The sequence below is a fragment of the Mobula birostris genome, chromosome 27 (genome assembly GCF_030028105.1).
Source record: "Mobula birostris isolate sMobBir1 chromosome 27, sMobBir1.hap1, whole genome shotgun sequence".
Classification (NCBI taxonomy): Eukaryota; Metazoa; Chordata; class Chondrichthyes; order Myliobatiformes; family Myliobatidae; genus Mobula; species Mobula birostris.
The window spans coordinates 6,708,829-6,733,841 of NC_092396.1; the positions used below are offsets into that span (position 1 = coordinate 6,708,829).

Below are 25,013 nucleotides of genomic sequence, written 5' to 3' on the forward strand. Positions count from 1 at the left end.
TCAGTCAAGGGCTGCCCTACTCAAATCACTGCTCTGTGGCAAGTGAACATCACGCAGTTGAACGCCGGCCACATTGCCTGCTCATGGAGTTTACCGTTGTGTTCATCAGCACTGTAACTGCCCTGAGTGCTAATCACCAAGGACACACTGAGAGAACTTTACAGTATTGCTAGCTCTCTGCAAAACAAGCATCTAGACAGTCTCTTCATAATTACAGAAGATTTCAGTCATGTTATTTATTGTAGGTTTTTTTTTGTTTTTTATTGTGTTCTTTATGAGCATTGTTTTTTTTTCAAATCCTGCATCGGATCTGGAGTAACTATCATTTCATTCTCCTTTACACTTGCGCACTGAACAATGATGATAAACAATCTTGAATATTAAAGGCTTCAGAGCAGGGGTGGCCAACCTTTTACATTCCATGCGTCAATTTTTTCACGCACGAGTTCAGATGCGCCAAACAACTCTTGTACCCCCATTCAATTCTTGTAAAAATATGTTAATATAGACATATTTAGCATTTTTACATGACATATTGATTTAATATAAAAACAAGATAAACATTACTTACCTTAATGAGACTTCTGAGTCTGTTTTGATTTCGCCAAGCTTTTAATGTTTGGAGTTAAATTTGTTACTGAGAGCAGCAGAGAATTCTTCAAATTTGAATCAGTCAATCGCGACCTCGTTTTGTTTTTAATCAATTTCATGGCTGAAAATAGTTGTTCACATCTGTACGTCGTTCCGAAACAACAAATATAACTCTGGGCCAATTTTTTTAGTTCTGGAAAACGTTCACAGGGTAATGATTGCCAGAAATTAATCTTGTCAGAAACGTTTGGGACTGAGGGAAGCTCATTAAATTTCATGTTCAATAATGAATTTGTTTTCAAGTCAGTAAGTTCCATTTGTATGTTACGAGGCATCTTCATGATTTTTTGTTCACTAAGTGAAAATGGGCTTATAAATGCAAGCATGCAGTCTTCTTCTTTAGCAAAATCACAAAAATGACTTTCAAATGACTTGCAATAACCTGATTTTTTTTTTCAGTATATTTTGTAAAATTGCCATTATCTTCAGCACATTCACTCTGCTCTTTTAAGTGCGGAAACTGGCTCAAATCCTCATTTTTTAACTGAGAGGTGAACAGTTTTAACTTCATCTTGAGTGCATTGATATCATTTACTGAGATAGGAAACAATTTCTTATTGCCCTGGAGTTTCAAATTTAGATAATTGAGATGGCTGGTAACATCAACTAAAAATGTTAAATCAAATGGCCAATTGTTATCACATATAAGGGCTCTTTCCTCAGGGAGCTCATTTTTCTCTTCTAGAAAATTATGAACAGTATTTTTCAGTTTCCAAAATCTACTCAGAGCCTGTCCTCTCGAAAGCCAACGCGCCTCACAATGAAGGACGAGATCACCATATTCCAAATCTAACATTTCACAATATTCTCTGAATTCTCGTCTGTTTAATCCTCTTGCTCTAATTTTATTCACGTATTTCACAACCAGTAAGATAACATGCTGCAAATTTAAAATTTTTCCACACAGTGACTCTTGGTGTATAATGCAGTGATATTTTAGTAGAGGACGACCTAAAAAGTTTTCAAGCAAAGTTGTAGTCCCAACGGCTTTACCTATAATTGACGGTGCTCTGTCAGTACAAACACAGATGAGTTTACTCGAATGTAGTTGTAGATTTTCTAGGCATGATTTTACTTTGTCAAATATGTCTGATCCTCTTGTTTTTCCATCAAGCGACTCAAGACCGACAAGTTCCTCAAAGACGCTAAAATTATCATCAATTCCTCTTATAAAAGTGCTTAACTGGGCTACATCACATATGTCAGCAGATTCATCCAAAGCTAAAGAAAAGAAAGTGTAAGCATGGGCAAGGTCTTTCAGTTGCTCAGATACATTGTGACAGAGTGCTTCAGTGCATCTCGTAACTGTTTGCTTCGACAGAGCAATTTCGTCTACTTTCCTTTCGATATTTTTATCACCAAGACATCTTGTGAATATTTGGAGACAAGGCTTAGCAATTTCTTCTCCATCAGAGAAAGACTTCCGTTTTTTGGCAAACGCTAAAGCAATTTCATAGAACACTTCTGTCATCGCCAAACTCCCACAACTTCTTTTAACAAATATAATTTTGTCTTCTTTTGATTTTTTTCCTTTTTCTTAATCACATATTCTTTCCGTAACTCAGACCCAAGCATTAGCTTCAGTTTTCCTTCTCTTTCAATCTGATGTTGTGTTTTATAGTCTCTATTAAGATCATGTCTTCTATTATGTGAGAAAGTGTTTTCACAAACAATGCACAAAGGTTTTCCTGACGGACCCGTTATAAATAAGATCTCATCTTTCCATCGTTCACTGAATTTACGCTTATTATCACTTTCTGCTTTCCTTTTGCTCATTTTCTTTTGCACTGTGATGGGTCACTGAATGTAAAAACAAGACTTAGTTTTCAAAAAAGTACAAAACTGCAAACGTTCACAAAGGACGAACAAAGCACAACTCCGTAGCGCACGAGTGTCAACTGTAAACTGACTGGCAAAAACCTGCCATGCACCGCTGGCGCAGATGCCCGGCACCTCAGGATCAAACAAGTATCAATCGTGTATTGAACAGTTTTGGAACGACTGCAGAACAAAAGTCCTTCTTTTCTAGTTTAACTCATTGAACATTTTTTAAAATTGAAAACAGATTAATGTAAAAGATAACATTCGCCAAAAGATGTGCACAAAATAATAAAATCGCTAAAAATAATTACTGAGTTTCAGATTTATTCTCAGTAAAACCTATTTCTAGCTCTAAGCTACTTGAATTCCTGTTATAGATTTTTTTTTACAGATCAGTTTTTGGTTAATAATTTTTGCTTGAGTAGGCTTCCTTTTTTATTATTATACTGGGGTGCAATGCACCACTTCTAATCATCCAATGCACCACATTTGGCGCATGCGCCATAGATTTACCATCCCTGCTTTACAGGATGATAGTTGGCAAATTATCAAAGACTGCTTCTGCAGAAGACTTGTGGCATTTGCCTTCGGGAAGCATCAAGAGTTTATGTATATGCATGCCAGGAAAAGTTTGCACATGTGGTCAGCATCAATACCCACACAAAGAAATAATATGTAGATACAAATATCGGTATAATGCAGTTGGAGAGGATTTTTGTTTCAATGTTGTTAACAATAAATATTGCTAAATTTACACTTGGTGGGGTACATTTTCAGCAGTTTATTTTGTAAATAATTTCTTTTATTCTCCTATTTTGGAACCTCTTCCCATCTTCCTCCTTATACCATTTTCAAGATTGTTTAGTATCATTTCCTGTATACAAGTGCAAAGTAGAACAAAATAATTGTTCTTCCAGATGTGATACAGCATAACAAAAAGATAAAGAACACAATAATAAAAAATACAATAAATATAAATACATAAGATTGCTTATATACAAAGATAGATTGTATGTCCATAAAAGTGAAGCTAGACACAAGAGTGTCTGTACATAAGGTGAATGACAGGATATGATAAAATAGTAGTTGTGGAGGGGCAGGTTAGTGGGTGGAGATGTTGATCAGCCTTGTTGCTTAGGGAAAGTAACTGTTTTTTTGAGTCTAGTGATCCTGGCATGGATACTCCATAGCCCCCTCCCTGATGGGAGTGGGACAAACAGTCCATGAGCAGGGTGGGTTGGATCCTGCATGATGTTACTGGCTCTATTCCGGCACCCTTCTGTATAAATGTCCTTGATGGTGGGTAGGCTGGTGCCGGTGATGGGCAGTTTTGACTGAGTCATTTCTAAACAGCTTCCTCTTTGCTTCTTGCTTATTTTAGCCTCTACATATGATTCTAATTTCGTATCTGTTGTGGTGATACTGCGCCAGACAAGGTTTATAAGTGGAGAGCTTTTTGTTATACATGAATACGATTTATGCTCAATGGAACTAATCAATTTGATGCATGTCACTGGAGGGGCTTTGTTACCTACAGGAGACAATAAAAGAGACAATGAACAAAATTACCAGAGAACAAATAAATAATTTAAAAATCACTTTGAAATCTAAGCAAATTAATTGTGTAGATGAACTGGTAAATCTTCACAGTGATCAATACCCAAATCTATTGAACAAAAATGAGGAGATGCCATGCATAGAGAGAAGCTGAAAAACGTTTCTGCATTTCTAAAAAAAAGGACAGATTCTCTTCAACAAGAGAAAGTTAAAACCCACATAACAGTAGTTATTTCTAGGCATGCTGATTCATCAATGAATGATGACGGTTCTGATCTTGCCAGTAAATGCAGTTATTTTCACATGCAGCGGCTACTATTTGCCTATTTAAATGAAGTCCGGGACTTTCCCAAACTGGTAGATAAAAGGAGGAGAAATGAAAACAAAATTACTTCTTGGATCAGACACCAGGCTAGACCCAACAGGAGTTCTGCAGTACAGTGATTTCAAACAGGCTGTTATTAAATCAGGTCAGATGGGAAACTTTCCTTTACTGATGAAGACTACCACCAGCAAAGTTTCTCTTAAAGAAAATAATAAACATTACCTTTAATTGTCACATGCACATTGAAACATACAGTACAATATTTCATTTGCATCAGCAGCCCTCAAGCGTCACCATACTTCCAGTGCCTTCAGTGTCACGTGACCAACAACAATGAATATATAATTGAGCCAAGTTTTATAAACAAACATAAATATTTATTAAACTCTGCTCAACAATAGCGAAAAGTATTCAAACGACTAACTTAACCGTAAGTTAACTGCTATCCGGCAACTCTGGAACACAGTCTTAAAGTGGTAAATTCGAACACAGTCTTAAAATGGTAAATTCGAAAGTCCAAGTGATTTACACAGTCAATAAGGAGAGAGTTCTCTGGAAACGGATTTCTTCAAAGACGTGACGTTACGGCTGATTCTCCAAAGGATTCACAACGAAGAAAGTAAAACGGCTTAAAGGAACTGACTTCCTTGTGAATGAACACTGCAAAAACCTTCCTGATCTTACAGGGGTTATCTCAGATGCAGGTTACTATTTCTGAACGAAGATTCAATAAGGTCGATCCTTTATGAAACCACTGAACAACACCAACTTTACTTGATCCTGCGGGTTCCCGTACTTTAGTAAGGTCTTCACTCTCTAATACTAGGCTTACAATAGAAAGTAAAACTCCACTTTAAAACGAAACTGCGTCATGAGACGAATACGCAGCATAACGGAGTAACTGACAAATTAAACAACAAACTAAACTGCGTAACAACAGGGGTTTCCCATTATATATCTGTTGAGAATATGTCATCACGTGACCTCACACTGACGGAAAAATTACATCTCCCCACCATCACAAGACCATTACATCATGGTCATAAGACAGTCACAAGATACCCACGAGGTATGTAACAACAGCATGCCCACAATTTACTAATCCTAACCTACACATCTTTAGATTGTGGGAGAAAACTAGAGCACTTGGAGGAAACCCACGAGGTCACAGGAAGAAAGTACAAATTCCTTGCAGGCAGTGATGGGAATTGAAACCTGTTCGCAACCACTGTCACTGTAAAGTGTTATGCTAACCGCAATGCTATCGTGCCACAACTTCAAACCTCAGGACACCCCCAAAGTGATTAACACCAATTGCATCTAAAATGTAGTCTCTGCAGCAGCCAATCTGCCAAAAGTGGGCTTGCAGAAACAGCAGTTTGATAATTACAAGATCATTTTTTCTTTTATGGAATAAAGAGTCAACATTTCAGGCTGAGACCCTTCATTGGGACCTATGTATACATTTTCTTTCAGTTGTCTTGTTTGAGTCACACATAGAACCCTGCTTTTCTCTCAGAATAGTTAAGCAACATTTTTTATATCCATTTCACAGCTGACAGGACTTGGTTTAACACCTCTTCCAGAAACCAGCACGTCTTCAGCACTGCACTGAAAATTTGGGCCAAGACATTTCTGCTCATATCCCCAGAATGGAATTTGAACTGATAAACTTTCTGATGCTAAAGCAAGAGATCTGTCAACTGATCAGCAGCCAGCACTTAATTTCCCCATTTAGTCTAATAAAGAAGCACCTCAAGCCAAAGAAGGCCTGCTTCTCATCACCCTGAATAATTCAGCAAATGGCATCAAAAGTTGTTAATTTTCTTGCTGACAGCATCCTCTACAACCTTTCTGAAAGGAAACCACAGCAGCCACACGCACATAGAAATGGACAGCAAGCAGTTTTAGTACAGAATACTGAGTCAACAGCCATCCAATGAGGGGGATCCAAATTTCTACCAACGTATAGCTACCTTAGCCTTCCTCAATTGTAAATAGTCATAGACGTGGTGGCCCTTAGCCTGCCACATCCATGGTTTTCTACTCTATGACTCTATTGTGGAGCAGAATTGATGGGCCAAATTCCGTTCCTATCTCTTCTGGTCTGCATGTGCCCATCAGAACAATCATGAGACAAAGACTGAGATCAAATGCCACATCTATAGAAAATAAAGTTAATGGAAGGACTTTGTTAATGGCTTGACTTTTCTTTCCCCTTGGGACACTAGCTACTTTAAACCTGACTAAAAGCTAATTTTTTTTTGACACACTGAAATCAATTCCCATGTGGTATAGTTAAGTAGAATTTAAGGAGCACACACAAATTGAAGCTGGCTTTAGAACTGGTGAGTGCAGAGTGGCAAGATAAAATTACATGAACTAATTATAAATCCAGAAATTTGTTCATTTTGTAGTATTCAGATTGTACCACTAGAACCTAAACTAATATCATAAAAGAACCAGTCCTGTTCAACAAAATAGCATCACTCAATAATCACAGAAATGGTTTGCACAGAAGAAATCTTCTGCATAGGCTTGTATTATTACTAAAATAAAAATGTGAGCATGACATACTTAAATACCACATTAGCTACACTGAAGAATATTTTCATTATGTTAACCTCTGGGGTATCTTAACTACAGAGCAGACTTCATCTAAACCCTAACTTACAAAATGCAGTGAACAAAGCTAAACAAGAATGTTGTTTACAGCATTGCCTTGTATGACATCTTGTACAGCTCGGTGGTATTTTATCCAAGTTATGTGATTAAATATTTTCAGAGCAGTATTTTGATACTTAAGTAGTTTGGTGGGCTGAAATGAAGAGGACAAGAATATTAACGTGCCAATATACTCTAATTTTGCAGCTCAGATGGCAGAGGCAATTGAAGGAGGTTGGAGCCAAAAAGCAGTTCTATTTTAAATGCTCCAGAGACAATACAGCAGAACTTTACAATGAAATCGGTCCAGGCAAATGAAAAGCTCAATTCATGCACACATTAGCTAATTATTAGAATAATGCATTTACTTATTCTTTAACAAAAAACATTTCGGTCATTCTTCATTACTTGGTTTACTTTAGTTAAAATAAAATGAAAGCTTCTGTCACAAGGTCAGACAATTCATTCACAGTGGGATTTCAACCATTTTACATCTTGTTTCACATTTATTTTTCAATATGGTATTCCAAGCCAATAGCCTAATTATAAATTAAAATTGTTTATCCACCTATCACCTCCCAACCTCTGACTTCATTCCTCCTTCCCCCATCCACCTGGCTTCACCTATCACCTTCCAGCTTCTACTCCATCCCCTCCCTCCACCACCTTCTTATTCTGGTTTCTTCTCCCTTACTTTCCAGTTCCGATGAAGGGTTTCGTTCATTTCTTTCCACAGATCCTGCCTGACCTGCGGAGGTCCTCCCAACATTTTGTGTGTTACTCTGGGTTTCCAGCATCTGAAGAATCTTGCGAGTTTATGTTAAAGAAACGATCTTTTCCTTTCTAGATTTTCTCACTGTCTCTGAACCCATGTGAGAATCTACCCACATGGAGTTTAAAATCTAAAGCCTATTGCTATCACATCCTTCTATATCTATTCACAATTAAAGTTAAACTAATTTGATTAAACTGAACTCAATTTCTTCAAACAATGTCAATCAGTGCTAGATAAATTAGGTAGCAGGACACATAAACAGTAATTAAATTGTGCCATTAATAAATTAATAAACAACAAAAAACGCAGTAGATTGATCTAAACAATCTCACAAACAACGGATCCAATAGATGCTCTGCGGTCCTGCCATATTTAGTTGGAAATGGTGCTAGATAACTTTGTCTTTAAAGGGTGAAGAAAGCTGCAAGAAAACCTCCAGCAATCACAAAACTCAACATGACTGTTAACGATAACACCGATGCAATCACAACTGTGTTCAGGCAGAAGTCCCAGAGTGATGGCCCATCTCAGCTTCCTCCAGAGATCCCCCCCCCCAAAAAAAAACTAGATTTAGCCAACTCAATTCAGTCCACCTTCCATCAAGAAGTAGCCAAGAAAACTGTGTGCAACTAAGCCAAGAGACCAGGCAATATCTATCTTTGGACCTTAAGTCCTGGGATCTCGAACTAGGTACAGATCCAGCCAACTGCCCCAGTATAGCTACAGCATAGTAAAACGCAACCATCTTCATCTGCGTCATCAGTGATCATCCTTTTGCCCCAAGGTCAGAAATCAGGATGTTTCTTGATCATTTTACACTATGTCTGATCCCATTTCCAACTTCCAGAGAGTGGTGAGGGCGTGGAATGAGCTGCCAGTGGAAATGGTGGATGCTGGTTCAATTCTAACATTTAAAATAGTTTGGGTAAGTATACGGATGGGAGCAATGTGGAGGGCTAAGGTCCATGTACAGGTTGATATGATTAGGAAGAATATTAGTTTGGCATGGATAGATGGGCTGAACGGCCTGTTTCTGGGCAGTAGTGCACTAATATCTTATGTTCAGCCAATTAACCAGTCCAGATCCACAAAAATATATAATTTACAAACAAGATCTAATTGGAAATTTACAAAGATTAGATCATCTTACATCTCACAAAATTCACCCCCTTTGCAGCCTACAGATCTGAGAGATGATCTGAGAACCATAAAATCCTTTGCATGTTTAGTTTGTTCTTCAAAGGGAATAATTAGTCACTCAATGTGATAGATGAAGGAAGAACATGTTAGCCATACAAAACAAATGCTTCAGTAGCAACAGACAGTTCTTCTGGAAGTGATGAAATTGTGACATATAATTGGTACACTTCATGTTAAAAATGTCAGTATCCAGATTTTGATTTTTCTTCTCCTGGGTAAGCATTCCTGCTAGGCTTGACAATAATAATTTATTGAGGCATTTGAGTGAATGAAAGTGACAAGATTACAGCTTTGCTTGTAAGGTCATCATGCTTCTTTAGATTGAGGTGACTCAAATGGCATTGTTTATAAACTGGCATATACTAGATATACCAGGATACAATCTTTGTTTCAGACAATGAATTCACTTTAACAAAGCAGATCTTTACTAGTCAATATAACATGTATAGATATTAACCCATGAAATGGCCTGAGCAGTCAGCCAGTTGGCAATGTAATGAAAGATTCATTGGTTATTCAATGATAAGCCATTATTGTCAATTTTATACTGTCAGCTTATCTGTCTTTGTTTATGTATCATCATCATCAGGAGCTTTGACTGCCATGGCCCTCACACTCCTGTTTCGGGTCAAGTGGATCAATTCATTGGTATTCATTTCCAGTTCTCTGGCTACTGTCTCCATCATCATTTGCCTTTGCCTTCCTCTTGCTTTCTTCCCTTTAATCTTTCCCATAATTACCGTGCATTCTGACTCCTCTTTCCTAATCACATGTCCAATGAAGTTACGTTGCCTTTTCATGATCTCATACATTATTTCTCTTTTTGTGTTTGCTCTGTTCATGACATCCTGGTTAGATATTCGTTTCGTCCATGATATTCTTTGCATCCTCCTCAAAAACCACATCTCTGCTGCTATAATTCATTTCCTCATATTACTAGATATTGTCCAACATTCTGAGCCATATAACATAACTGGATAAATGTAACATTTCAGTACTCTGAGGCGGGTTGTCATGCCTAGTTTAGTATTGGTCAGTATACTCTTCATTCTCGTAAAGGTGTCTTTAGCCATCCCTATTCTTCTTTTGATGTCCATGTTGCACCTGACATCTGATGTCACCCAGCTTCTTAAGTAGCAAAAGTTCTGTACTTGTTTTATGTCTTCCCCGTTTATTCTCAGTCTGCAAAGTTGGTGGTGAAAACATCAATAATTTCAGATATGCAGATAACACTGTGTTAATTGCAAGTACAGAGGATGAACTACAAAACTTAATTGATATAATTGTTGAAGAAAGTGCAAAAATGGGTCAATTGCAAAAAGACAGAATGTATGGTAATATGTTTATGTACAGTTTTCATAAATTCCATAGTACTCTATTTTTCTGTAAATGGCAGTAAGATAATGAATCTCAAAGTTTTCTATGGTGACATAAACATACTTTGATTATAAATTTACTTAGAATTTTGACTTTGATTTCATTGTCAACTGGAACAAGTAAAATTTCTGCCTTTTTCACCTAGTGGCTAATACTGTTATGATAATCAAATATTACTTGTATTGTTCTAAATGTGGATTTAGCCTAAAAACCAATCATCTTCCTATCTGTATAATGCAAACTTTAGGCCTTATGGGCAAGATCATTTGAGTTGATAAATGAAAAGCACCTCGCTTGACAAACAGTGAAGTAACATGATTTTAGGAGTTTTTCCACACACATATTAATGCCAATCTGCAAAGTCAACTGACAGCATTAAATAAGTCGGCAATTTCTTAAGAGTTTTACTGCAAACCTCCCTCTTGAATAAGACATCTCTGAACAGAAACCTTGAGAGGGATCACCAAGGACAGCTGTTACAATGTAGCTAGTCTTAAAAAATAACTGTAAACGGATCAGCAGTTCTCATGGTCATAGGTGACTTGCTTTCACTCCAGTTCTTTGTAATCTAAGCTTGTTGAAAAGTAATATCATGGATCTCCAGACACTACAATGGCCAGGGCTGACGGTATATGATGGAATAGGTGATAGGCTTTATACGGATGTTGTGAGCTCCTTTGTCTCCAAGTGCATGACCTCCACATACTCTCGTTGAAGAGACTGAAAGCATTCAGTGCCTTCCTAGATATTCCTCTTCTACTTTGAGGAGTCACAAGTCAGAGGGAATGAACCCTCTTTTCCACAGAGGCTTTGAGAACATCTTCAAAATATCTTTCCCATCTTCCTGGAAATAATTTGTCCTTATGGAACTTGGGGTAAAATACTTAGTCAAGATTCAAGTTTATCATGTGTACGTCGAAACATACAGTGAAAAATGTACTAGCGTTAACAAACAACACGCCTGAGGGTTTGCTGCAGGCAGCCTTAAGTGTCACCACACATTCCAGCACCAACATAGCACGACCACTCTGAATGATATGAGCCAGCCAGGTCAACATCCCCAGTATCAGAGCTCCAATTACCCTTAGCTGGTTCTCAGACATCACATTATTTGTATATCCAACCCCAGTTTCTTTCAACATACACGCTAGACTGAGTTCCACCCCAGCAGAAATTACCAGGAGCACAGGGAGGAAGATGTTTGCTCTTCAAATACTTTCCCCTCTCTCCTCAGTTAGCCAAAGGCTATGGTGATGCACTGGAGGTAGAAGTTAACTATGTCATTATTGTACAGTTTTGCCAAGAGATTGAGAAAGCAATTTATATTTTTTTTCTCTCATGGATCTTGACTGGCAGAGAATAGTGTTCCAACACAGGTAGAGCGCTATTCCAGATGCTTAGGATTCTTCAAACTTCAAAGTAATTTGATTATCAAAGTAAATAAATAATACTGAGACACCAGCTGTGGAGTCTGAAATTGAGTCCATGGGTTGTGGAATCAGTTCAGAGTTAAGGTGAGTGAAGTTATCCACACTAGTTCAGGAGCCTGATAGTTGAAGGGTAATAACTCTTCCTCAACCTGGTGGTATCAGTCCTGAGGCTCCAGTACCTCCTTTTTGATGGCAGCAGCAAGAAGAGAGCATGACTGGGACGGTGGGGGTTCTTGATGATGGATGTTGTTGTAAGGTCCACCTTCTGAACATATATATACACAAGCATCATCAGCATACTAAATGACCAAGATGGTAACAATCTTTCTTCTGGAATGGAGATGAAGATCCAGGGTACAGTACATTGGAGACAGGATGCAGTACTGCAGCAAAGAAATGTAAACAAAGGCAAAAACAATGATCACATCGACAAAAAGATGGACGTACTCAGTGGGTCAGGCAGTATCTATGGAAGCAAATGAGCAGTCAGTATTTCAAGCCCAGACCCTTCATCAGGAGGACTCATCCTGATAAAGGGTTTCACCCTGAAAAATTGATTGTTTATTTCCTTCGCAAACAACAGGAATTCTGCAGATGCTGGAAATTCAAGCAACACACATCAAGGGTCTCGGCCTGAAACGTCGACTGTACCTCTTCCTAGAGATGCTGCCTGGCCTGCTGCGTTCACCAGCAACTTTGATGTGCGTTGCTTGTTTATTTCCTTCCTTTGATGCTGCCTGACCCGTTGAGTTTCTCTCACATTTTGTATGTGTTACTCTGGATTTTCAGCATGTGTAGAATCCTTTCTGTTTGTAATGCAATGAGATCCCCTTGCTCAGCCCTAGTATGGCTTATTAATGAATCCACTGGTTTGGATGATGGTGTCGTGTTGCTAATGGAGAATGAGAATAAAGATCTAAGGAGAGTCAAATTTGAGAATAATTCTCTATAATTCCTTCTTATTAAAAGAGTTTTGAAGTTGACAAAGATCACGCAGTGGATAATCAAGCTGTGAAGATCATGTCCATTGTACCTCTTAAGGCAGTATGGCAAGAATGTTCAGGAGAATCCTTTAAATGTCTGACAATGGTATCTTGCTGCTCTCTCTCACACAGAGTAATTACAACAAAATTGCTGAAGTCCCCTGGGATGTGCTACTCTTCCCAGATGAGGGTAACAGATTATAAATTCATGTCAGCAGTATTTCTCCACAGTGTTTTATTATCATCAGGAATTGTGCATTCTCTGTCAGCTGCTGAATGGCCTTATAGAATATCAAGTGTGTTATGGAATGATGTCAAGAACATTCATCTCAAAGAGAGTCTTGCTTGAGAACTTCACCAAAATTCTCTTTCCAACAGTTAATTACGTGCTTTCTTTTGATCTTTGCTTTGGTCTTTTCTTTGGGTCATTTCTTCAGCAGTTTGAACGGGGCACAACTGCGCAAGCGTGGGAAAGTCAGCCTGTGGGACAGTGGGAGTTTAAAAAGCAAGCAGATTGAGAAGGGACGGTCATTTCTTTGGCAGCTTGAACAGGGCATGACTGCGCATGCGCGTGAAAGTCGGCCTGTGAGACAGCAGAAAAGTTTAAAAAGCGAACAGATTAACGGAGCGGGCGACAGAGTAGTGGGAGACAGAGTAGGGAGGCTTCAGCAGGCAGAGGCTAAGGGCAAGCTTGCTCCCAGTGAGGTAAGGCTGGGTCTGCACAGGCACGTGACCTCAGAGCGCGGAAGGCTTGAAAAGAACACTGCCATATCTAGCAGGCAGCGGAGTGAGAGGGCGCGAAGTGTTAGGGCTTTGGCTCAACGGGCTTAGGCGGAAACAGGAAGAGGCTTCCTGCGACCGTTGAGTCTCATAGTAAAGGGGTAAGTTACAGGTTTATTTATTTAGTAATAACAGTAGCACTGGAGGTATGCATCTAGGATTAGTGTTATGCTTGGAGAGTCAGATGTGGGGACCGTGGGAAATTCCCAGCCTTCCCAAGGATTACATCTGCACCAGGTGTATTGAGATGAGGCTCCTTAAGGACCGTGTTAGGGATCTGGAGCTGCAAGTTGATGACTTTCAGCTAATTAGGGAAAGTGAGGAGGTGATTGATAATACCTATAGAGAGATAGTGGACAGCACCTCTGTGGCAGTCCTCCTCAGAAATCGATATATCGTTTTAGATACTGTTGGAGAGGTTGACCTGACAGAGGAAGACCACAGCGAATGGGACGCTGGCACTCTGCCCAGTGCTGTGATCAAGACAGCAAGGAGAAATGCAGTAGTTATAGGGGATTCCATAGTGAGGGGAACAGACAAGAGATTCTGCGAGCCGGACAAGAATACCCAGATAGTGTGTTGCCTCCCTGCTGCCAGGGTACAGGGTGGCTCAGATTGGGTCCAGAGTATTCTGAGGAGAGAGGGCGAGCAGCCAGAAGTCTTGGCACATGTTGGTACCAATGATATAGACAGAAAAAGAGAGGAGGTCCTGAAGGAAGATTACTGGGAGCTAGGAAGAAAATTGAAAAGCCAGACCTCCAGAGTAATAATCTCAGGATTAATGCCTGAGCCACGTGCTAATGAAGGGAAGAATAGCAGAATTAAGCAGATGAATGTATGGTTAAGTAACTGGTGCAGGGGGCAGGGCTTCAAATTCTTGGATCATTGGGATCTATTTTGGGAGAGGTATGACTTCTACAAAAACGATGGGTTACACCTGAACTCAAAGGGTACTAATATTCTGGCGGGATTGTTTAATATAGCTGTTAGGGTCGAGGAAGAGGAAAATAGAAATAAGTCAAAGATACTGTGCAGCAAAGATGGCAAGAAGGACAGGCAGGTGAATAGACAGGATAATTTGCTGCGCGATAGAAATACAGCAAAATTGGTAACAGATACTGAGCTAAATGTACTGTACTTAAATGCAAGCAGCATTAGAAATAAAGCGGATGACCTTGTTGTACAGCTACAGGTTAAAAGATATGACATTGTGGCCATCACCGAGTCAAGCCTAAATGATGGATGTGATTGGGAGCTGAATGTCCAAGGATACACAGTGTATAGGAAAGATAGGAAGGTAGGTGAAGGGGGTGGCGTGGTCCTGATGGTAAGCAAGGATATCAAATCACTAGAAAGAAGGGACATAGGATCAGGGGTAGAATCCTTATGGGTCGAGTTAAGAAATGGCAAGCATAAAGACACTAATAGCAGTTATATACAGGCCTCCAAACAGCAGCCAGGATGTGGATTACAAGTTACAGCTGGAAATAGAAAAAGCGTGTCAGAAGGAAAATGTCAAGATAATTAAGGGGGATTTAAATATGAAAGTGGATTGGGAAAGTCAGGAAGGTACTGGATCTCAGGAGAGGGAGTTTGTAGAATGCCTATGGGATTGCTTTTTGGAGTAGCTTGTCCATAAGCCCACCACGGAATCGGCTGCTTTGGATTGGGTGCTGTGTAATGAACCTGAGGCAATTAGGGAGCTGGAGGTAATGGAACCCCTTGAAAGTAGTGATCATAATATGATTGAGTTCAGTTTCAAATTTGAAAAGGAGGAGCTGGTATCAGGTGTATCGATACTTCAGTGGAACAAAGGAAATTACAGTGGTATGAAAGAGGAACTGGCCCAAGTAGATCAGAAAAGTAAGCTAGATGGAAGGACGGTACAGCAGAATTGGATGAAATTCCTACAAGAAATAAGAAAAATGCAGGAAAAATATATTCCAAGAAATAAGAAAGTCGTGAATGGAAAAATGGCACAAATGTTAGGAAAGAAAAGAAAAGATGAATTATGAAAGGAAGTTGGCAATTAACATAAAAAAGGATACCAAGAGTTTTTTTTAAATATATGAAGAGTAAAAGAGTGACATGGGTAGATAGAGGACCGATTGAAAATGATGCTAGAGAAATTATAATAGGTAACAAAGAGATGGCAGAGGAACTAAATGAGTATTTTGCATCAGTCTTCACTGTGGAAGAGATTAGCAATATACCTGATAGCCAAAGGTCTCAGGGAATAGAATTAGGTACAGTCAAGATTACCAGAGAGAAAGTGCTTGGGAAGCTAAATGGACTAATAATAGATAAGTCTCTCAGACCGGATGAAGTGCACCCACGGGTTCTGAAGGAGGTGGCTTTGCAGATTGTGGAGGCATTGGAAATGATCTTCCAGGAATCAACAGACTCTAGCATGGTTCCGGAGGACTAGAAAGTCGCAAATGTAGTTCCACTGTTTAAGAAAGGAGGGAGGCAGCAAAAAGAAAATTATAGACCTATTAGTCTGACATCGGTAGTTGCAAAATTATTGGAGTTGATCCTCAAGGACAAGGTTATGAAGTACCTTGAGGTGCATGACAACATAGGCCCAAGCCAACATGGTTTCATGAAACCAACCTATTGGAATTTTTTGAGGTAATCTCAAATAAGATTGATAAGGGAGAGGCTGTGGATGTTGTGTATTTGGATTTTCAAAAGGCCTTCAATAAGGTGCCGCAAAGAGGCTGCTTAATAAGATGAGAGCCCATGGAATTACAGGAAAGGTATTGGAATGGTTAGAGCATTGGTTGATAGGCAGAAAGTAAAGTGTGGGAATAAAGGGATCCTATTCTGATTGGTTGCCGGTTACTGGTGGTGTTCCGCAGGGGTCAGTGTTGGGGCTGCTTTTTACAATGTGTATCGATGATTTAGATTATGGATTAAATAGTTCTGTGGCTAAGTTTGTGGATGACACCAAGATAGGTGGAGGAGCAAGAAGTGTTGAAGAAACGGAAAGGTTGCAGAGAGACTTGGTCAGTTTAGGAGAGTGGGCAAAGAAATGGCAGATGAGATACAATGTTGAGAAATGTACTGTTGTACATTTTGGAAGGAGGAATAATCGGGCAGATTATTATTTAGATGGGGATAAAATTCAAAAATCAGAAGTGCAAAGGGACTTGGGGTCCTCACGCAGGATACCCTAAAGGTTAACCACCAGGTTGGATCTGCAGTAAAGAAAGCGAATGCTATGTTGGCATTCATTTCAAGAGGAATAGTGTACAAGAGTAAGGAGGTGTTGATGAGGCTCTATGGGGCACTGGTGAGACCTCATTTGGAATACTGTGTGCAGTTTTGGGCCCCCTATCTTAGAAGGGATGTTCTGGTGTTGGAGAGAGTTCAGAGAAGATTTACGAGGATGATTCCAGGAATGCAGGGGCTAACATATGAGGAGTGTTTGTCAGCTTTTGGACTATATTCATTAGAGTACAGAAGAATGAGAGGGGATCTCATAGAAACATTTCGAATGTTGAAAGGGTTGGACAGAGTAGATGTGGAAAGGCTGTTCCCCTTGGAGGGTGAGTCCAGGACAAGAGGCCAGTCTTAGAAATTAGAAGGTACCCATTTAAAACAGAGATGAGGAGAAACTTTTTTAGCCAGAGGGTCATGGATTTTTGGAATTCGTTGCCACATACAGCTGTGGAGGCCCGATCATTGAAGGTGTTTAAGGAGGAGATTGATAGGTATCTAATTAGTCAGGGTATCAAGAGATATAGGGAAAAAGCCAGAAATTGGAACTAGATGGGAGAAAAGTTTAGCTCATGGTGGCGTGGCGAAGCAGACTCGATGGGCCGAACGGCCCACTTCTGCTCCTTTGTCTTGTGGTCTTTCAGTAGAGTGAATCCCTGGGCCATAGACGGTCTTAATAATATGAAGTACCACATCCATTGTGCTTGCTAGCTAGTTACTGGAGTTCCTGCACTTTTCTAGCCACTTTTTTTTTGGTAAATCTAATTTTTTTTTCCTCCCCTTGAGATATTGTGATAGCTCCAAGTCCATGAATACCCTTACTTTACGACTAATCAGTTTCTGGATTTTCAAATTGTTATCAAACCCAGTACTGCTATGAAATGGCAGAGAAACCAAGTATTTTCACAAACACCAATTACATCAGACTGCAAAATCCACTGGTCGGAAGTCAATAGGTTATCTGGAAGTTATCTAGTCAAGCTTTGGTTTGTGGGATTCTTTAAGTCTTTTGATAATGATTTCTTTACAAAAGCATTTCTATTGCCATTACCATTTAGAAACCAAATGAAAGGCCAAATTAGGCAGTGATCAGGTCATGTGCCATGAAGAACTTAGCAGCACATGACACTACGAAATGTTCAGTGAAGGTATCAAGTTGCAGCAATTTGGTGATTTTAGCACCTTCTCACCACTGACCAAAGCCAAACAGCAATATGCCATGTGGCTTGTTGCTTCAAATGTATTAAAACGTTCCACATATTCGTATCTAGGCAAATGAAGTCAAGGTGTATAGGAATTAAAATGGCTTGACAGAAAGTTGAAAGCCATTCATTCTTATCAACAATAACCAGACTTCAGGCAATAATTAAGTAAAAGCAAAACAAAATGCCGCATGGCATCATCTCAACATGACCTTTCTGCTGCCAACACCTCCAAAGTTTATTCCACCAAGCAAATTGGTATAGCACCAAGAATTGTTTCTTTGTTTATAGCTCTCTTCTCATAAAGCCTCTTGAGACATATAGCTTTACTCTAAACTCTCATTCATACATTTGCTGAAAACTATCATTGACATTTGAAGATCTCTACAGTTAATCATGTTAAATCTGAAGGAGGGAAATGATGACAGAAAATAAACCGGATGGCAGTGGTATTTGCAGCACTGTGGATGAAAATGACAGTGAATCAAACCAGCTATGGAGGTATATAAATCTCTTCTAATGACACCGACTCTGTAACATAAATTGGAGACTGACAGGTATCACATAACAACAGCAAGGATTCCATTGTTTTCACAATTGCATAAATGCAATAAACCAGCTTTGAGTTTTCCACTATTTTCCTATTTCTGAGCTTTCCATTTTGTCCTGGGAATTGGAATTACTGTTATTGACAGCAGTTTGTGATCACCATTAATGCCTGCTGGTATATGTCACTGTGCAATGGAAATAACTATTTCAAAGTGGTGTTTATAATAGCCAGCCAGCATTGAAACAGCAACAGGTCACAGCAAGCCACCATTACAATTAACATCATAGAGCTTTGCTGAAGTTTATCACTTTAACCACTTGCAGTCAACAAGGTTTCTCAAATTCAAACTACAAATGCTGGAAATAGTCAACAGGTCAGGCAGAATCTGTGGAGGAACACAAGGTTAATATTTCTCATCAATGACCTTTCAGCAGAAGCTTTTTCAATTCAAGCCATAAAGCACTACAGCACAGAGACAGGCCCTGCAGCCCATCTAGTCTTCACCAAACTAATTCCACCTAGTCCCATTGACCCACACCTGGACTATTGCTACCCATACCCCTCCCATTCATGTATTTATCCAAACTTCTCTTAAATGTTGCAATCAAATCCACATCTACCCCTTCCACTCTGTTACGTACCCCGTAACTGGGTTGCCAAACCAGCAGAAATGGATCACTCAGTTGGAGTCTGGATTACTAGAACTAAGAAAGTTTTATTAAAGAAACAAGCAACACAGTAATCGAAAGGATAATAAATGCAACAGTTCAGCAATGATAAACACACATGTACACCGAATTAAGATAACAGGATCAATCAAGCTCTATCATTGTCTAGGGGAAAATGACCAATTTCAAAGTGACGCAAAGTTCAGTCCAATTTAGTTCAGTTTGCAGTAATCGTTGCCGTGGCGATGGACAACGTGGGGGAAGGAGAGAGAGAACAAGAACGAATGATCATTCAAAACGGCTTCCACACACAGACCTGCGATATTGCTCACAAGCAGCTTTTCGGGCGAGTCCTTTGTGATGTCACCTGAGGTCACCGACTGTGACCCCTCCTCCAGATGCGGTCGATCCTCTGCAGTGAACCTGGCACCCAAGCAAGGGTGGACACACACCGGGTTCCCGCTGATCGTACCTTTCCATCCTGTGCGTCTATGGCTTGGTTCCGCAACCAGCCTTCCAAACGACTCCCGCTGACTTGTGGGGGGGGGGCACCGCTTCCAGGGTCTCGTTACCTCGTGGTGTTGTGTGTCTTTACCTTAGCGAACCTGTCCCTTTTTATCCCCCTGCTGGGGTATCGCCTGTCCATCACACTTCAAACAGTTCAGGGTTCAAAGGGGGAGCCGATCTTGACAATACCCAGACTGATGGCTCCTTCATTTAACATCTCCAAATGCTGCTGCATTGTGTTCCTTATCTCTCCTTCTCCTGAGGACAGGTGGCAGACCAACTGCTGATGCCACTGGTGCTAGCCCAGGCCAGCAAACATCTTAATTTATGTGCATTCTCGTCACAACTCACATCTCGTTCCGCATTCGCACCACCCTCTGGGTGAAGTAACTCCCTATCAGATTCTGCTTAAATATTACACCTTTCACCCTTAACCAATGACCTCCAGTTCTAGTCTTGCCCAACCGCAGAAGAAAAAGCCTGCTTGCACTTATGCTATTTATACCACTCATACTGATTGAGATACTTTCAAAATTGAATATGCAATCTAATGAAAAAGCGTACTGGGAAACTAAATACTATTTCGAGACTTAACTTTGTGTTTAAAGTTTTCAAACAGCAACAAAGAAAGAGTTTCAGAACAACGCAAAAAAAATTAGAAGTCATAGCCCGTATTTAAGAGGAGGAGCATATGATTACAGTACACTTCAATGAAAATATTTGAGAACTATAGATAAGAAAACATTGTCTGGAACAGGGGTTGGCACCTTTTTGTCCCTGTGGGCCAGATTGCGTATTAATGAGCAGATGGTGGGCCAGATAAATGCCATTAAAAAAAACTTGAAATATGGGAATTATCCATTTAAATACATCTACAGTAGTTATGTTTTGCCTCAAATTAATGAATAATACATACTAGAAAATCATTTGTACTTAAGGTTGCCTACCCCTGGTCTAGAACATAATTACTCATTGCAATTAAAAACTCGTTCCTCAAAATTAACTTGAGTGTCATAACATACATAAAGTGCTGCAGGAACTCAGCAGATCAGGCAACATCTATGGAGAGGAATAAACAGCCAACATTTCAGGCTGAGACTCTTCATCAGGACTTCAGTGTCATCATGTTTTTTTTAAAGTAAGACCTGGAAGCAGCAGGAAGTCTGCAGAAAGCCTCAATGTCTGAGTGCTAAATCAGGCAGTACCACCTCTACCACATCACACCTGATCTCTAGCTAATGCTTCTCAATGAATGGGACACAAAGGTGCAAACTAAATTGTGCTCAGCTATGACACGTCCCAAAACCAAATCAGCTGCTTATGTCTTATTAAAAATGGAAACATACAAGTACCAGTAAAGGGTACATCCTAGCCTTTCCCATCACAAGAAAGTATCTTTGGAAGTATTAAAGTGGATAAAAATAGATACTCCAATAAATTTGACTCCTTGACGCCACTGATGTGAATTCACAGCATATTAATATTTACGCAGAGATCCACAGGTCAAAAGTGGGGAAAATATAAATTTCAAGCCAGTGAACAGAATAATCAAGTTTGTTCTGGGAGTTCAAGGAAGTTCACTTTGTATTTAAACGGTATTATCTTAACTGAACAATTTCTTCCATGAATTCTGACTTCCATTTTGCCTTGTGCAATTACCTGACTCTAAGGGGCTAATAACACGTGGGCTTATAAATTTCCAAACGAACTATGAAAAAAGATAACATACCTTTTCAAGAGTTAAGATTTGTTTATTACTCATGGGCACATTAAAACATTCAGTGAAATGCATCACTTGCGTTAACAACCAATACATTCTAGGGTGTGCTGGGCCATTCTGCAAGGGTCGCCAGACACATTACAGCACCAACAGAGCAAGTCCACAATGTTCCACAGAACAAAAATAACAGCAAAACAAGCCCCATTCCTCCCTCCCACCCAAGCACACACACATAACCCCAGTGCAGGCTATCTTCTTCAGCCTCCAGCAGACTCGTAGTAAATTTAAAACTATGTTGCCAAAAGTGTAAAAGGAAAGAGAGAAATGTTTGCTCAGACATTAGATTACAGTAAATCTGTCAAAAGAAATTAATTTCAAACAAAAGAAACATCAATCCTCTTGATATGATTCAGAATCAGGAAGTAACACCATGAGTACAAGTAAAAGTTCTGAAACTCTGAAAGCGGCTATCTGCTCTACAACAGGTAGTGGAAACTCCCCATTGCAGCACCAGCACCAGCCTACCCACTATCAAGGACATATATACAGAAAGGTGTCAGCAAAAGGTCAACATTATCATGAATCTGCTCATGGACTGTTTGCCCTATCCCATCAGGGTGGAGGCTATGTAGCATCCACTCCAGGACCACCAGACTCAAAAAGTTACTTTCCCCAAGCAGTATCTGTTTTTGCTGATCAACAACTCCACCACTAACCCATTCCACCACACCCCCTTCCACCACTTCTTTATCATTTCCTGTCAGTCACCTTATGTACAGACATTCCTGTGCTTAACATCACTTTATGGATCAATGTATATACGCTATCTTATGTATTTATATTTATTGTTTTCTTTATTAGTGTCCTTTATCTTGTGTTTTTTTGCGCTGCATCCGATCCAGCGTAACAACTATTTTATTTTCCTTTACACTTGTAAATGACATGACATTAAACAAGCTTGACATCTTAATTCTTCAGCAGGCAAGCAGAAAACATGGAAATGTACATGGTAACAGTTTCTGATAGACTGGAGAGTGTGGTAGATGACAATTTACAGCATTCCACTTTAAGACTGCTAAGTGAAAAAAATAACTGAAATTACCCTTGCATACCACAAAGTTTTCTGAGATTCAAACTTCAAAACAATTGACTCAATTGCAAGTAATTAAGTCAATCATTACACCTATGGCAAAATCATTACTACCTGTAACTACATGAGGCAACGTCATCATTACAGCTCTTAATAAAGGAAAAGAGCTACATCACATTGACTTTAAAGGCATATTATTAAGTTCAAAGATTCAAATGACCAAAGATGGATCACTCAAAATTTATTTTGTAATTTGAACCCATTGACACAACTACCCCTATAATCTTGGCATTTATTAATGTCTTTTTAAATACCATACAGAAAATCAATCATGAAATACTACTTGCCTCCAGGCCTGTAGACAACATCATCCTCTGTAACAAACGAAGTTATGTCACCAGTCTCTGCTCTCTCATAACGTGATTTCTTTTTAGGTGGCTTCTTTATTTTGGATTTTTTACCAGACTCCTCATTTGTAGCACTATCCTTGTCATTGTCTTCATCTTCCGTGTGGTCACTTTCTGCATAATTTTTGGCACCTCCTTCTAAAGTACAACTGCGCCGTGGCCTGGAATGTTCACTCTCTCGTTTATCTCTTCTGTCTCTCTCCTTATCCCGATCACGATCTCTCTCTTTATCTGCTGTCATGATTCGCCACGTTCCTTCCTCTGTCCTCTCACGGCTTGGCCTCCGTGAAAGGTAGACAGTAAGCCTGGGCTTCAGTCTTCTGAATTTGATGCTCAACTCCAGAAAAAATCCAGCCACTCCAATAACCCCAAAATGTTAGGAACGGCTAGAAAAAAAAGAAAAAGCGGATTACAAAATTTTGTCCACAACGCAATTACCACTATATACATAGCCAAGTACAATGTCAATGAAAATAAGGTACAATCGAAAGGAATGGAGAGGCTACAAAGGATAAGATGGACCTTGGTCACACTATATCTTCAAAACATGTAAGTTAGCAGTTTCCATTTTACCTCGCAAGCAAAATATCAACCACAAGGAAGTGGCAGATCAGATACCCCAAGAGGCAGGCTACAATGATACCCAAGAGACAGGCTGCCTCTCCCTTCCTCTGTACTGATAAATGCATCACATCTTTCTCCTTCAATACTGACAAAGATTAAAACCCAACAGAATAAAAGGCAAACGCTGTACTCTAATATTCCAGTGTGATAACCTTCGGCAGGACTACATTCCTAATGTGACAAATCATATCATTGATGTATGTATTAATTGTTTTACTGACAGTCTTACTATTTCCACCCAGACTAAAATACCATCTCTGGCAGTCCATCTCACACTAAATGGGTGGTGGAAATAGTATTTTAGTTTCAATAATGTTCAGTGCTGAGAAATCATTTACCAGTTGGTAACATTTTTATTTAACTTGGTAGGTAATGGGTTCAAGTAATTCCAGGACTTGACCATTTGAAAAATAAAGAGTGCATCACATTGTCAGAAATGCCATATTCTAGAAGACAAGTTAAACATGACTTATGACAGTGAATTTTTAAAAATTCCATGGTAACAGTCCCTCAAACAACCACCAACAAAATTAGATCAATTAGTTAACAGTACATCGTGATTTATAGAACTGCTTTTATATTTATTGTGTCATTTTGCTTCTTTATTGTGTTCTTTATGCTGTGTTTTTTTATACTCCATAGGATCTGGAACAACAATAATTTTGTTCTTCTTTACACTTGCACACTGAAGAATGGCAATAAGCCATCTTGAATCTTGAACTCACAACTGCTTGTGTGATATGCAAAATACTAAATGGCTGCAACTTATCTGCATAACATTGTTCTTATTTCCAATGTAATTAATTCAATGTGAAGTATTTCTGATATTTAAAAGATGTAATAAGGCAGTACATAAATAAAGTCTTTCCACCTAATTCAGATGAAGATCATGTTCTTATATCTTCATGTGAAGTACAGAGTTAGATGTCTGCTCAAAACAGAATCAGAAGTTTTCAGATCGAATGTAGTAGATTATGTATAATTCTGTTTATACCATTTCTGATTCTTGATAAGGGGTTACAACTACAAGATAAGAGGGCAGTTAAAACAAAGGTACTGTGAGATTGCTTCTTGCAGGTGGTGACTCTTGGCAATTCTCTGCCTCTGCAGGTAGATGAATGACTTGATAAATCAAGGAGTAGAGGGATATAGAGAAAAAGCAAGGAGGGGGAGCTGAGGCCAACATAGATCAGTCGTGGTCATTAAATGGTGGAACAGGCTCAAAGGGCTGACAGACTATTCCATAAGGCATAGGAGCAGAAGTGGGCCATTCAGCCCACTGAAACTGCTGTGCCATTCCATCGAAACTGATCTCAACCCCATTCTTCTACGTTCTCCCATTAACTTTTGAGGACCTTACTCATCAAGAACCTTCACCCTCCACTTTAATTAATCCTGTCTTGTGTCCTTGTGAAACTCCCTATTACACAATCATTTCTATTTTTTTTACAACTCTGAAT

The 25,013-nt window shown here is 39.4% G+C and overlaps 1 protein-coding gene across 5 annotated transcripts in view; it reads right to left on the reverse strand.

Moving 5' to 3' along the window:
• The window catches only part of rerea (arginine-glutamic acid dipeptide (RE) repeats a), a 655,730-nt gene that overhangs the window by 460,827 nt on the left and 169,890 nt on the right, over positions 1-25,013 (reverse strand). For 4 of the 5 annotated variants that reach the window (XM_072245215.1, XM_072245214.1, XM_072245212.1 and 1 more), the window contains exon 2: positions 22,870-23,315. In XM_072245215.1, the coding sequence (XP_072101316.1) occupies positions 22,870-23,170 (301 nt within the window). In that variant the 5' untranslated portion in view covers positions 23,171-23,315. Of the gene's footprint in view, positions 1-571; positions 588-22,869; positions 23,316-25,013 lie in introns of those variants that run through there. The other variant, XM_072245216.1, reaches the window with a different exon arrangement.